We start from the raw sequence: 12,940 nt of genomic DNA, 5'->3' as shown, positions 1-12,940 counted from the left end.
CGAAAAGAAACAATCAAAGTACGAACAGTTAAGCATCTTCGTGAAAAAATGAAAGAAAACTATAATATATACCTTGCAAGAACTACGTTGCAAAATTACATGCAGCCCAGACATCCAGCAACAAAAGAGGCACAACGTCATCATCACCCTTCACAGATCCATTTCGCAGCCGTCAGGAGAAATGAAATGAACAGTCATGTTGATGAACATTATTGCCTGGCATCAGTTAAAGGAGTGAAAACGTTTGCATTAGCTTTTTCTCAAGACGTTGTTTTGATTTCGCAAGATGATAAAGCAAAGGTACTCTTGTTTACCTTTTTTTCCTTCTATTGTAATTTGAGCTTGAGTTGTACTTTCGAGTTTTACAGGTTCCTCTATGAATAGCTGCTGAGGACCCCGGATATCTCCAAAACAGGTCATAAGTCACACTTTCGAGCAAACATGGCATAGTAGCCTTTATCTTTATTAATTATTTATCAAACTTTACAAAATTACATATAAGAAAAAGAAAATAAAATAAAAACTAACTAAAAACAAAGCTATATAGTCTCCTAGAAAGAAATTAAAATTAAAAGAAAATTCAAAAGAAAATTCGCTAATACTAACACTTCCTAGATCTCCCCGATATATATTCCAACTAAAGTAGAAGCAACTATGCTAACAAAATAACGAATGACACGCCTACTATTAAAATCGACACTCCATCCTGCAAAAGCAGTTATTAAGTAGCACCGTTAGATGACCCATAAAACCTGAAATGTGATTAAACCAATATAATCCATATTGCATCGAGTTTTTTAACCAATCGGTTCTAGAGTCACGTGAATCAACATGGGTCAGAGGTGGTAAAGACGAGTAGGGTAAATAAGAAGATTTAGGCAAACCTTTAGGCCTTGAAGATTGTTTAAGTTTTGAAGAAATGTTCATCGTATGTTCCCACAAACCTTTATCATACGAACGCGGATTCCAAATTCGTTTATGGAATTTGTTGATAAAATTGTTATGTATGGTGGCAACCACATTCAAAGCAGTGAGGTGAGGAATACCTAAGTTTACAAAAACTTCCAGAAAGGCGTTAGGCAAACAACCACGGACGAGACTATAAGAGGACCAGTTGTTAGATGAAAAGGTCCAGCAAGGGAGTGAAGTAACTCTATTAATTGAAGAAGAGTAATCACAATTGGCATTATCACCCGCTTCTTTAATTTTTTGGGTAAGGTGGTGGAGATATGACGTTAAAATTTGATGTAATTTAACGCAGCGCTTTTTGCATAAAAATAAATGCATAAAATCTTCTAAATGGTCTTCACAAGAACGACAGGTCAGGATCTCTACGTATAAATCAGGTCGTGTCCTTTTCAGTGATTCTAAAGTAGGTAAATCTTCCAGAAAAAGTTGAAATTTCAACGTGTGATGTCTAGAGACATTTTCCTTAGTAAAGGAATTATCAAATTTGGGCTGGAACATTAACATATGCCAGGTAAGAGCCCAATCAACCACGTATCGGGATGGATCTGTTAAAAGAGAAGTGAAACGGAAACGAGAAAGAGCTAAAAGGTCTTTCATATACAACATCTGATGATATTGTTTAAACAGATGCCTTGGGTTGGATTCACAGACAACGTCATCATAAGACATAATATAATCATGAACCGCGGCAAAGTCGAGACGGAAAATAAGAATAGCATCGTCAGATGTATGGGCAGTATTGGCAAGAGAATCAGCGAAGTCATTCCAATAAAAATTAGAGTGAGCTTTAACCTTATGAGGTAAAACTGAAAGTTGTTTATCCATAATCAGTTGTTGAATGACGGCCCAAAGTTCAAAGTTGGTAGTCTTATAATAAAGACGAGAATTTGAATAATCAGATAAAAAACAATGTTTTAAACCCTCGATGGAAGACTGTGAATCTGTATAAATGTGGACTACGGAGTTGGCAGGAGAAGCTGATAAAGCTGCATAAATAGCAGCAGCTTCGGCACGAGAAAGAAGAAGGCCAATCGTGAATAATACCCCGCTTATAAGTGGCAATGGAATTAAGAAAGCCAGAATCTTTGACAATTTGAACCCAGCCCCATCCCATAGAAACATCACAAGTTCCTAAATTAATAAGAGAACCATCAGTGTAAAAGATATATTGTGAGTCTGAAGAAGGCACGACCGATGATAAAGCAGCAACATCACCAGCCGTAAGTAAATGTGGAGTAAGCGAAACCTTGTCGACAGTATCAAAGGAAGTATGGGGAATATCAGCAGCAGGCATCAAGCGGACTGAAGGATTACAAAATGAAGTTGCAAAGTCCATGATTTCTGCCCACGTCACCATAGCAGTCAAACTGGATGTGTGATTCAAAATGGATGATTTCTTCATAGGTAAGATCCATGACTGACAAAGAGAGGCCGAATAGGAGCAAGAAACAGAACCAGTAGCAACTGTTTTCTTGGAATAGGAAGATTTATTTATATTTAAATTGCAGCCAGGACAAGGTTGTAGGGTAATCAAATTGCTCGGACGAGATAAGCAGTCTGAAGTCCAATGTACAATGGTACAAGTAGAGCGTTTAGGTTGGATTTGGATCTGTTTACCGAATAACGGAAGGCCATTATCATTCATCGTGACAATCCAATTCTTCTTATAACCAGAAGGAGGAGTGCAAGGAGCAAGTTCATTTGCAATCTGGCTCACAGGTCGTTGTTTGGTCATAAATCGGTCTTTTAACAAACCAGGTTTATCTGGAATCGTGCCATTAGCAGAGAGATTTTTGTACCAATTGGGAAGACGGGCATTACCACGCTTTTGAACAGAATTAGCATATATGACAGACCAGGCGAGCAAATGTGTTCCTTGAGGTGTCAAAAGTTGCGAAAGGTAAAAAATGCCACGTTTTCGAAGTCTTGTTAAGTTGGCTTTAAATACATCCAATGAAAGACATTGATAAATGGGAGTATGGCCATTGGGGTAGGTTAAATCGGGCACAGTCGATAAATCAGCGCGTGATAAACGGAAGGGAGTCAAGAGTAATGAAGCTAAAGTATTAGCGATATAATCTTGTTTAAAAATTAAAAGAGAAGACCAACAAGTCCAATCCAAAACCATCAAAAGAGAAATAGGAATTAAACAATAAAATTGAATAAATCGCAACCTATAATCAAAAAGTGATTTCATAAAAACAGAAGAAGAATTTGCTAACAAAAATAAATTAGTGAAATAACTTTGTTGTTGAAATGAAAATAAATTGATCAAACCCAAAGCATGTGTTAAATATAACACCACATTAGGAATAGAGCGTGATAATTTGGCCTTGTATTTAACTAAGGCACGAACTGAAGAAGTAATAGTGGAGCATTCAGCCTCAGATAAATGTGTGACTTGCATTCGATAATCCAATTTCGGAATCAAAACAGTATTATAAAGGTACACCACTTGTTGAACAGTCAGTTTCGCAGGGCGAAGAATTGCAGAGAAAGAATTACATTCTCGTTTAAGTTGTTGCCGGATGAAATTCCTAGAGCCATTAATATTAAACCAAACTCCCAGAAAACGGAAGGATGAGGACATAGGGATAGGAGTAACAGTAATGTTGGTTGTAGAGTTGAGTGACGAAGCCAATAAATTAAAGGCTATAGGAGACAAATCTCGAGAAGCAGCAACTGCATTAGTGGCTAAAACATATTTGTTATGGTTGGCTGAGGTATTGTTTAAACAATAAAATTCTTCAGTAATAGACAACATATGTTCCATTCCTTCTTTAGAAGAAGAGATCAAAGTAGAATCATCCATAAACACCAAATTATTAATGTCTAAAGCATTAAGAGAGCAAGAAACTGATGAGACAGTACAGGAAGCTATTGGAGAAACTAAACGATAAGGGTCCTGCTTCTCATTTTTGAGAACTGTGAGTAGAGGGTCTAAATAAATAACCCATAAAAGTGGAGAGATAACTTCACCTTGGTCTATACCAATTCTAACTCTATATGGTGGAGTAGGGCCATGTGCAATAATGACACGGTTAGAACGTGACATAAATAAAGAGAGTAAGAATTGAATTGCATTTTGAGGCAACCGTAAACGTTGAAGAGCGAAACGCAACATAGATAAATCTACAGAGTCAAATGCTTTTGAAATGTCTTGAGAGAGAATCCATAAGGGTTGTTTAGTGACTACCGAATCATGGATAATGGATTCCAAAGTAATAATAGGATCACGGCAGGAACCTCCAGGTAAACCTGCAAAATTACCGCCTTGAAGAACATGGTAGGAGGCAAGCAAAGGAGCGAGACGATTGTAAAAAAGTTTAACCAAAGCCTTTCGAATCACCTCCAATAAGGTGATAGGACGTGTATTTTTAAGTTGGCATTTCCATTCATGCGGTTTGGGAATAGGAAAGACAGTAGCTTGTCTCCATAAGTCAGGGATATTCGCATCTGATAAACAGGCGCAAATTAAGCTGAAAAGTAGAGCAGAAGCAGAAGGACCTAGGTGTTTTAACATCTCGTATGAGATCATAGAAGGACCTGGGGCTTTATCGTTAGGCATAGAGGAAATTGTCGAGGACCATTCATCAAGGGTAGGAGAATCCATTAGTGAATCAAAAATAGCTGGAGAAACATCAGCAAGTGGTGCATAAGCATTAGACCATCGTTCAGGCAAATCCTGTATGAAAGAAGGAGGAGTAGAAGTAATTGGAACAAAGTTTTGAAAATGTTCAATAACTTCTTGATCAATAGCATCTGGAGAAGTTAATAAAGTAGGGTGTGTTGGATGATCAATAAAGACACGATCAAGAACAATTCGTCGTCTGGTACGTGACAAAGCAGATTCAATAAAAGTGGAAATATCATTGGTAAAGTTATCATTCCGAGCATCAATTTTGGCCTGAATAGAAGAGGCTTGAAATTCTTTTTCTTTAAGCAAAAGAAGACTTCGCAAAAGCAAAGTCATATTTTCTAAGGTTTGAAGTAAATTAGCAAAATCATCAATTCTTGCATCTCGAAGAAAAGAAGGAAAAATAATAGGTGTAATAAAGGTTTGTTTATAAAGGGATAAAATATTATTAAGACGTATATAATATGAAGACCACTTAGTTTCATAATGCATAGAGTATGAGATAGGGGTCTTATGAAGAGAACGGATAGTTTTAGCCACTTTAGACAAAAATCTATAAGACTGGCATAAACTTTCTAAGTCTTTAGGCTTCTTTGGAATATAAGCATTGCCCACAGTAACTGAAGGCAATGTGGAATTAGCAGCTTTGATAATCCTAGAATGAAGATATTCACATTTCTGATTGAGAGGCCAAGCGTCAAAAACAAGTGGATCAATTGGATATAATCTATCCAAATTATCAGCAAAAGCAGTCCATTGATCAGCAGAAATGGAGTCATATTTGAAAACACGTCGAGTATTACGACCAAGTTGACGAGCACGCGCAGATTTAATAGCATCTGATAATAATGAAGCATCAAAATATGTAATAATAGGGTTATGGTCAGAAATGTGTAAATCATGAGCATCAAAAATAGAAGCTGTTAACATATATTGGCGAAGAAGTGGACAAGACCAAACAAAGTCAATACGAGTAATAGTGTCCAAATGGTGATAAGTACCCAAGGTACCAGATAGGTTAAGGGGGTGCAATCCTCATAATTATGGGAAAGCAAATAATGGAATAGTTTGTGAATTCGTTTAGCAGCAGCCTGAGGTTGATGCAAAAAAATAGGGTAATATTTCTCCAGATTCATATTAAAATCACCGCAAATAGCATGGTGAAAATTTTGTGAAGAAGTTTAGGAAATTAAAGAAATTAATTGATCAATGACTTCGTAACGAAGAACAAGATCATTTGTAGGGGGAATGTAAACGACAAATATACGCAATTTAACATTGCCTTTAAAAAACAAGTCTACAGAAAGAATACGGGAGGAATGGGATTGATGAAATTGGACATGAGTAGCTAAAGAGTTATGTATGAATAAAGAAACACCACCAGAAGAGCGGCCGTGTTTGGTAGAGTCCAAATCAGAATGAAAAGAAGTGTAATCACAAACTCGTTTAGACAAAAATTTCATTTGTTTAGGCGATAGGTGTGTATCAACGATACCGCCAAAGGAAACGTGATTTTGTAAAAAGAAAGAAGAAATTTGGTCCATTTTAAAGGAACCTTAACCAGGAGTTTTAAGACCATTAACATTAAAAGAAGAAATGTTAAAAGAATTGGGGATGGGGGAAGTAGAGAAAGAAGAAGAAAATAAAGTATCAGATAAAGGATCATTAAAAATATCACTAAAATCAACGGAGTTGGGGGATTTCGCACAAAGGTATCATAATCTATATTATCGTTCATCATTATAACACTATAATAGGAACTGCGGGGTGAAAGAAAGGGATAACAAATTAATCAGACGAAGTCTTATTGACTAAGTCCGAGGAAGAGCCACCAGAAATAGAGCTAATAAATTTTTCAATGAAGCCAGATAAGTGATCGAATTTGTTATCTAAAGATCGTTGAAATGAATAAATTTCAGCACGTTCTTTATTGATAGCAGCTTCATCAGCAAGTTCAGGGATGGAGGAACAAGAAATGGTGGAACGGAGAACAGGAACCGTTGGGGGAGGAAGAACCGGGCCGGAATTAGGCCTGTTCGAAGTGGGCGGGTTAGATTGTGTTAGATAAGGGGGTGCATTGGTGGTTGTCTACAAGCATATGTGAAGAATCATTGGGATCAGGCGGGAGAACATCGTCCTGTAGATGCCCAAAAACATGTCGTTCCAGCCGAGACATCCTCTGATCAGCTAATTCAAGAGCATGAATTCTAGCACGCACACTAGCCATATCTTCTTGAAGGCTTTTAAGCACTGAAAGGATCTCTTGAATTTGGGAACAATTAGGATCCACCAAGGGAGGTTTGTGGGCAGACGAGTTGGGAGTAGCAATGTTATTACGTTGAGAAGTGGAAAAGGAAACTGAACGGTCTTTGCCTTTACGCTCATTAGATCGAGGTCGTTGAGCAGATTGAGTAGAATTATGGAAATTAGAAGAATTAGGCGAAGAAGTATTATTGGTGGTATTGTGATTCTGTCCAGCATTATTAGATGAATGGTTACGTTATCGAGAATTAGAACGATCTTTGGATTGAGAACAGGAATGATGTCTACTGCGATTAGCAGAAGAATTATTATTATTAGATTGACCAATATTGAAACGTTCTTTCAGGTGTGCAACAGGATTGCGAGTGCGTGAGTGACCTCGAGAGTTGTTCAATGGGCATGCAGTAGGAGCGCAACCAAGTTTGCCGCATCTATGGCAAAGCTTATTCGTATTCTCCGAAAGTTCCCACTGGAGTCGATGACCTTGCAAGACGATTGATTGTTCCATTGCGGTATCCATCATTTGTTGCGATTTAAAAGTGATGTAAGCCCATCGTTTAGGTTTATAAGAATTAAGAGACAGGGGGATATTAACAGCCATAACACCAACTGCTCGTACCAAGGGTGCTAAATGCACATCTTTTGTGTTAGGAGGGAGTTGAGATAAAACAGCAACGAATTCACATCGCGATTTCTTTTGATCAAGGGTAAGAGAACATGGTGTAATACGTAAACAAGTAGAATAACAATAGATCGCCCACTGTTTATCCATAAAATGTTGGATGGAGAAGACATCGTCATAAACGATACGAGCTTGTTGGACTTTAGCATTAGCACGTGTATGAAGGCGACAAGATTGTATGTTACCATATTTTTTGAAAAGGGCAGTAATATCATCTTTCTTGATGAAGAACGGGATGTCGGTAACTTGGATAGCTCGAAGATCTTCATCGGTTCGGAGTTGCTGTGGGTCATGTAGGAAAAATCTGAGATCGGCAAGATCATCATATCGGAGAGAAAGGCAGGCATCACGTTCGGTGGTCAAGTTAAAATGAATAACCAATCTTTTGAGGTCACCAGTACCAGATATGCGGGCACAGCCAGTGTAGGAGTGATAAGTTTCCAAAAGGAGATTATTGACAGCATCAATCATAGCCCGATTGGTAGGATATTTTTTGACAAATTCAGGGGAAATATTAGGCGCCGCAGCAGCCTGATCCATAATATCCTTATTAGGAGACGCGTCTAAGGGGAAGTTTCATTGTCTTTTGGAGCATGCATGGACGCGTCAGTACCAGACGCGACAGAACCAGGCGCAGAAGGCGCAGCAGTATCTTCGGGAGGAGGAGACGAAAAGATGTCAGCATTATTTTGTTGAGGAGGAGTAGTATTGCTACCTCCAGCGTCAGCCGCTGAGTCGGCGACGTAGTCTTCTTCCATAGGATTATCTGGGAGCGTACGGGTACGTTTGGAAGGGTTGTTTTTATTGTTTGTTTGTTCGTTATCTGAATTTGAAACGTCAGAGCCAGAGTCTTTATTTTTGTTTCGTTTGTCTTGACGTTTGGCAGGTCCCCCGTTAGGGTTATTGCCAGCTTTTTTGTTACCTTTGGGAGGCATTTTAGTAGTAAAATAAGAGATGTGTTAGTATGAAGAATAAAAATTTCTTCTGCGAAATTTTTGACCAAGGATCTACAAGAAAGAGTTGGCAGATCGGGATTAAGTCACACTTTCGGCAGATTGGCCCATTTTTCAGGGGCTCAAAAAATCGTTTTTTGTAAATATCTCGGCATCCAGTGGTCCAATTTTGATGAACTTTTTTTTAAATTGTAGAGCTAAATGAGGGCTACAAAATAAAAAATAGTTCATTAAAGTTGAATAACTGGATGCTGAGATATTTACAAAAAACGATTTTTTGAGTTTCAGCAAAAAGGGTGTTTTTGGCCAAAAGTCCATTATGACCTTTATATTATATATCCGGGGTCCTAGCTGCTGCTGGACAAACATTCAAGACTATACAAACAACAAATGAGCCAGTGTCTGTTCCCGATCACGATTTTCCAAAAGCTACAAAGCACAAGTTGATACCTTCCGTCTATTTGTTGATAAATCCTTCCGATAGTAATGATTCATTACGTTCTGGTAAAGTACGAATTTTTATTCGTCTGGAATATTTTTTAGGTACATCTTGCGAAACACACATGGTAGATCTTATATCGATTACAAAGGAGGAGCCATTCCATGAATTTACGCATAATGAAGATTCTGTAAAGCCATTTTGGTGTTTGTTAACAGATGGTGGACCAGATGAAAACCCTCGGTTCCTTGCTAATATATCGAAATACTTATTACTTTTTAAAAAACTTGATCTCGATTACCTTACCGTTCGGACACATGCGCCAGGACAATCAACTTACAATCCAGTAGAACGAAATATAGCGTCACTTTCTGGTAAATTAGCAAGCATCGAGTTGGATGCATTTGCACATGGTAAACATCTTGGAAGTATCAATGGAAAAGTTACTATCGTGGATGAGGATCTTGGACATCGTAATTTTAGGCATGCAGGCGAACGTTTATGTGAGCTTTGGGGACGTGATAAGATTAACGGTCATCCTGTTATTACTACATATGTTGAGGAGCATAATCGGTCTGATTTTTTAGATATTGAGGAGGAGTTATGGGATTGGATCGATCGGCATGCACAAATTTGCAAGTATTCACTTGACATAAGGAAGTGCGAGGATCGAAATTGTTGTAGTCAACCACGCGCACCTGAAATTTATAATATTTTATCTGCAAATAATGGGTTTTTGCCACCAATTACAAAAGGTTGCGACGGACATTTTCTAAATCTTGTTCATACCTTGGAATATTTCGGAAAAAAGTTACCAGGATACGATGAATATTGTCCCAGTATTTCCCAAGATCAATATCCTAGTTTCGTATGTCAAAAATGTTTTAGATATTATTCAACAAAAATGTTTCTAAAGTTGCATATTAAAATGACTCACTCAAATGAAAAAGCACCAAAAAGTGGAGTAACAAATGAGAAAACTGAGTCTTTACCGCGGGATTATGGATGTAACGTTGAAAATACTAAAGATAACGAAATTTCAAATCATGAAATAAGGAATGTTCAAGTGTTCCAAGAAGAAAAACCAGTAAAGAAGGGTAAAAGTAGGCCGCATCAGCAAAATTTGACAGCAAAGCCATGGGAACAAGATCATCTTACGTTTAAGATATAACATTTAAACATCTTTTTTTCTTAGTATTAATATAATATAATAAAACATTAAATTTTTTTCTTAGTACTAAATATAGTTTAATGAATTTTGTAATCATTTAATATCGATGACAAAAAAATTTTAATAAATTCTTAAAACTAATCACGTGTTATATGATTTCTAAATTTGGAAATGATGACAAGGGGGGGAGGGGGGTCAATTTTCCAAAACCCTAAATTACGTCATTTCTGGCTCTCCCCTAATCATTAAAGTTTCTAAAAAGAATAATAGCCAAAAAACAGAAAAAGCAAGTTCTGTTAAAAAAAAAAACTGGCTGAGATGATACAAATACTGAATTATTGATAAGTTTTCTTGAAGATAATTACAAAAAAAATAAATTCAATTTTGCTAAAACAGCTGCTACTAAGATTTTTTCAAAAAAATTGTGGGAGCAGATTAAAAATAAATTATCTCATCTTGTAACTAAGTATAATGAAATTAAAAAAAAGGAGAACAAAACAGGAAAAAAGACACAAGTAAAATGGAAATGTTTTCACAGACTTGATGCTTTATTTGGAACTCGTGAAAATCACAATTTAGGATTTTTAATAGATAGATTTTTTGATGATGTTCAATTGTTTGACAGTTTTAAAAAAAAGAAACAGAAACTAATGAAGAAGTTTTAGCAGAAAAAAAGAGAATCAAATTACTAAAAAATGAAAATCTCTTTCACAGGATTCATTAGCCAAAGCCATGATTTTTATGAGTAATGCAAAACAAATAATTTGAGAAAAATGACTTGCCTTTGAGAATAACCAGTTTGAAAAAAAGCAATTAGTTGAAAAGAAAATTAAAGAAGCAGAAACAGCTTTTTAAAAAAAAAGAATTAAAAGTTGAATGAATTAAAGCTGAAACATTGCGAAAGAAAATGGAGTTTGAAATAAAGCAATCACATATGCAATATGAGATTAGAATGAAAGAATTGGATTTAAGAATGTTGCAATATAAATCATCTTTAGAATAGTTGCAATTTAACATTAATAAGTATTAATAGTAATAATAACAATAGCAATTAATAATAGTAATAACAATAATCATAATAATAATGGTAATATAATATAATAGGTAATAATATAACAATAATAATGGATTTAACAATAAATTTGTGAATAATAAAACATTTTGCTGCAAATTTTTATTTAAGAATTTAACATGTATTGTATTTTTTAAAAATTCAATAAACTTAAAATTTAAATCTTTTATTTATCATATATTTGATGAAAATATCTTTTAAAATATGCATGATATATTATTTATGAAAAATGTTGATAAAAGATTAAGTTTCTTTTAACCTGCCCAGTTCTTTTTAATATCTCATCATTATTCCTTAATATATAATTATTATTTTCATCATTATCATCTTCTTCTATATTATCATTGAAATTAACCTCCCAAATATCCATATTTATTTTTAAAAAGTTATGTAAAATTATTGCACAACATGTGAATAATACTCCCATCTTAACCATTTTAATATCAGAATCCTTTAATGTTTTTTTAATCTTTCGAAGGCATTTTCTATTACAACTTGATGACATAAATGGAATTAATTAAATTTTTTGTGTTTTTGAAAAGATGGATTTTTAAAAGGTGGGATTAAGAAAGGAGAAATAGGATAAACTAAATCACCTAAAAGATAATTATCATCTTGAATAAGATGAAAATAATCTTTATAAAAAGAAGAATTTCTATAAACTCAAGTATTATGTACTGAGCCTAGCCAGCCAATATCAAAATTAGTAAAAATGACTCTATCATTTACAATACCTTAACAGTGAATAGCATAGCATTTTTTTCTAGTAAAGTAAATCTCTGAATCTTTATTTGAAGCATTTCTTGTAGGAATATAGATTCCATTAACTACTCCAGTTACATTTTTAAGCCCTCCTAAATTTTCAAATCCTTCATTAATTATTTAACTTTTTTACGCTCTTCTGAAGTAGACCATTTAACAACCCTCTTTTTTTTTTGCTAAAATTGCTTGAATAACTCTAAAGAATTACCATCCCTTCTCCTATTTCAAATCTTGAATAAACTTCAAATAAACTTCCAGTAGATTTAAGTTGACAAAGAAATATAGCTAACTGAAATTCAACACAAGCTTGAGATTTATTTACTTATGATGAAAATACATATTAGAATTGTATAAGGTTGGATAATTGTTAGAAGTTATGTAGATGTATTCTTAAAATTTTTTTAATATCATAAAATGAAAGAACATTTTGCTACCAATATTTTGACTTTACTACATACGTGTATTTATTTATTTTATTAAAACTGTTTGTAAAATAATATTATCCTTTTAATAACTTGAATTTTCTTCTTCTTCTTTTTTCATGTTCATCTTCTAAAAAATATTTGTAATAGGACCCCGGACATTACATATATAACTCACATTTGAGTTTTAGCAAATTCAATCAAAATTAGGTTAAACTTATAATTTTAGATGGAGCAAATTGATTGAAAATTAATTAATAGTCATAATTATGAGTTTTAGCAAATTGTATTGATTTTACAATGTCATATTTTATATTTGAGCAAATTGGTACTTTTTTTTAAATTTAACTTATCCTTTTTTTTTAACTTTATAAATAATATTTTTAAAAATATTAGTTTTGGGGTCCGGATTATATTTTGGCCAGAATTAAGTATAATTCCGGCCAAAATTAAGCATAATGCGGGCCAAAAACCGTCTGTTTAGTTTTGCAACATTTTATTTTTTAATAATTATTTATTTAATTTATTATTTTTATTAATTATTATTTTATCTATAATCTACATATTTTAA

General features: G+C 34.6%; 1 protein-coding gene across 1 annotated transcript; it reads left to right on the top strand.

The window, feature by feature from the left end:
- Positions 1-9,870: 9,870 nt before the first annotated feature.
- On the top strand, positions 9,871-10,113 carry OCT59_010282 (uncharacterized protein; the record flags this gene model as incomplete). Its single annotated transcript, XM_066132913.1, has 1 exon — positions 9,871-10,113. One exon carries the CDS (start codon positions 9,871-9,873, stop codon positions 10,111-10,113), a length of 243 nt encoding a protein of 80 aa, XP_066000512.1.
- Positions 10,114-12,940: the final 2,827 nt, after the last annotated feature.

This window comes from Rhizophagus irregularis, chromosome 18 (genome assembly GCF_026210795.1).
Source record: "Rhizophagus irregularis chromosome 18, complete sequence".
NCBI classification, from domain to species: Eukaryota; Fungi; Glomeromycota; class Glomeromycetes; order Glomerales; family Glomeraceae; genus Rhizophagus; species Rhizophagus irregularis.
The sequence above is the reverse complement of the archived record's forward strand: the minus strand, read 5'-3'. Positions and strand labels throughout refer to the sequence as shown.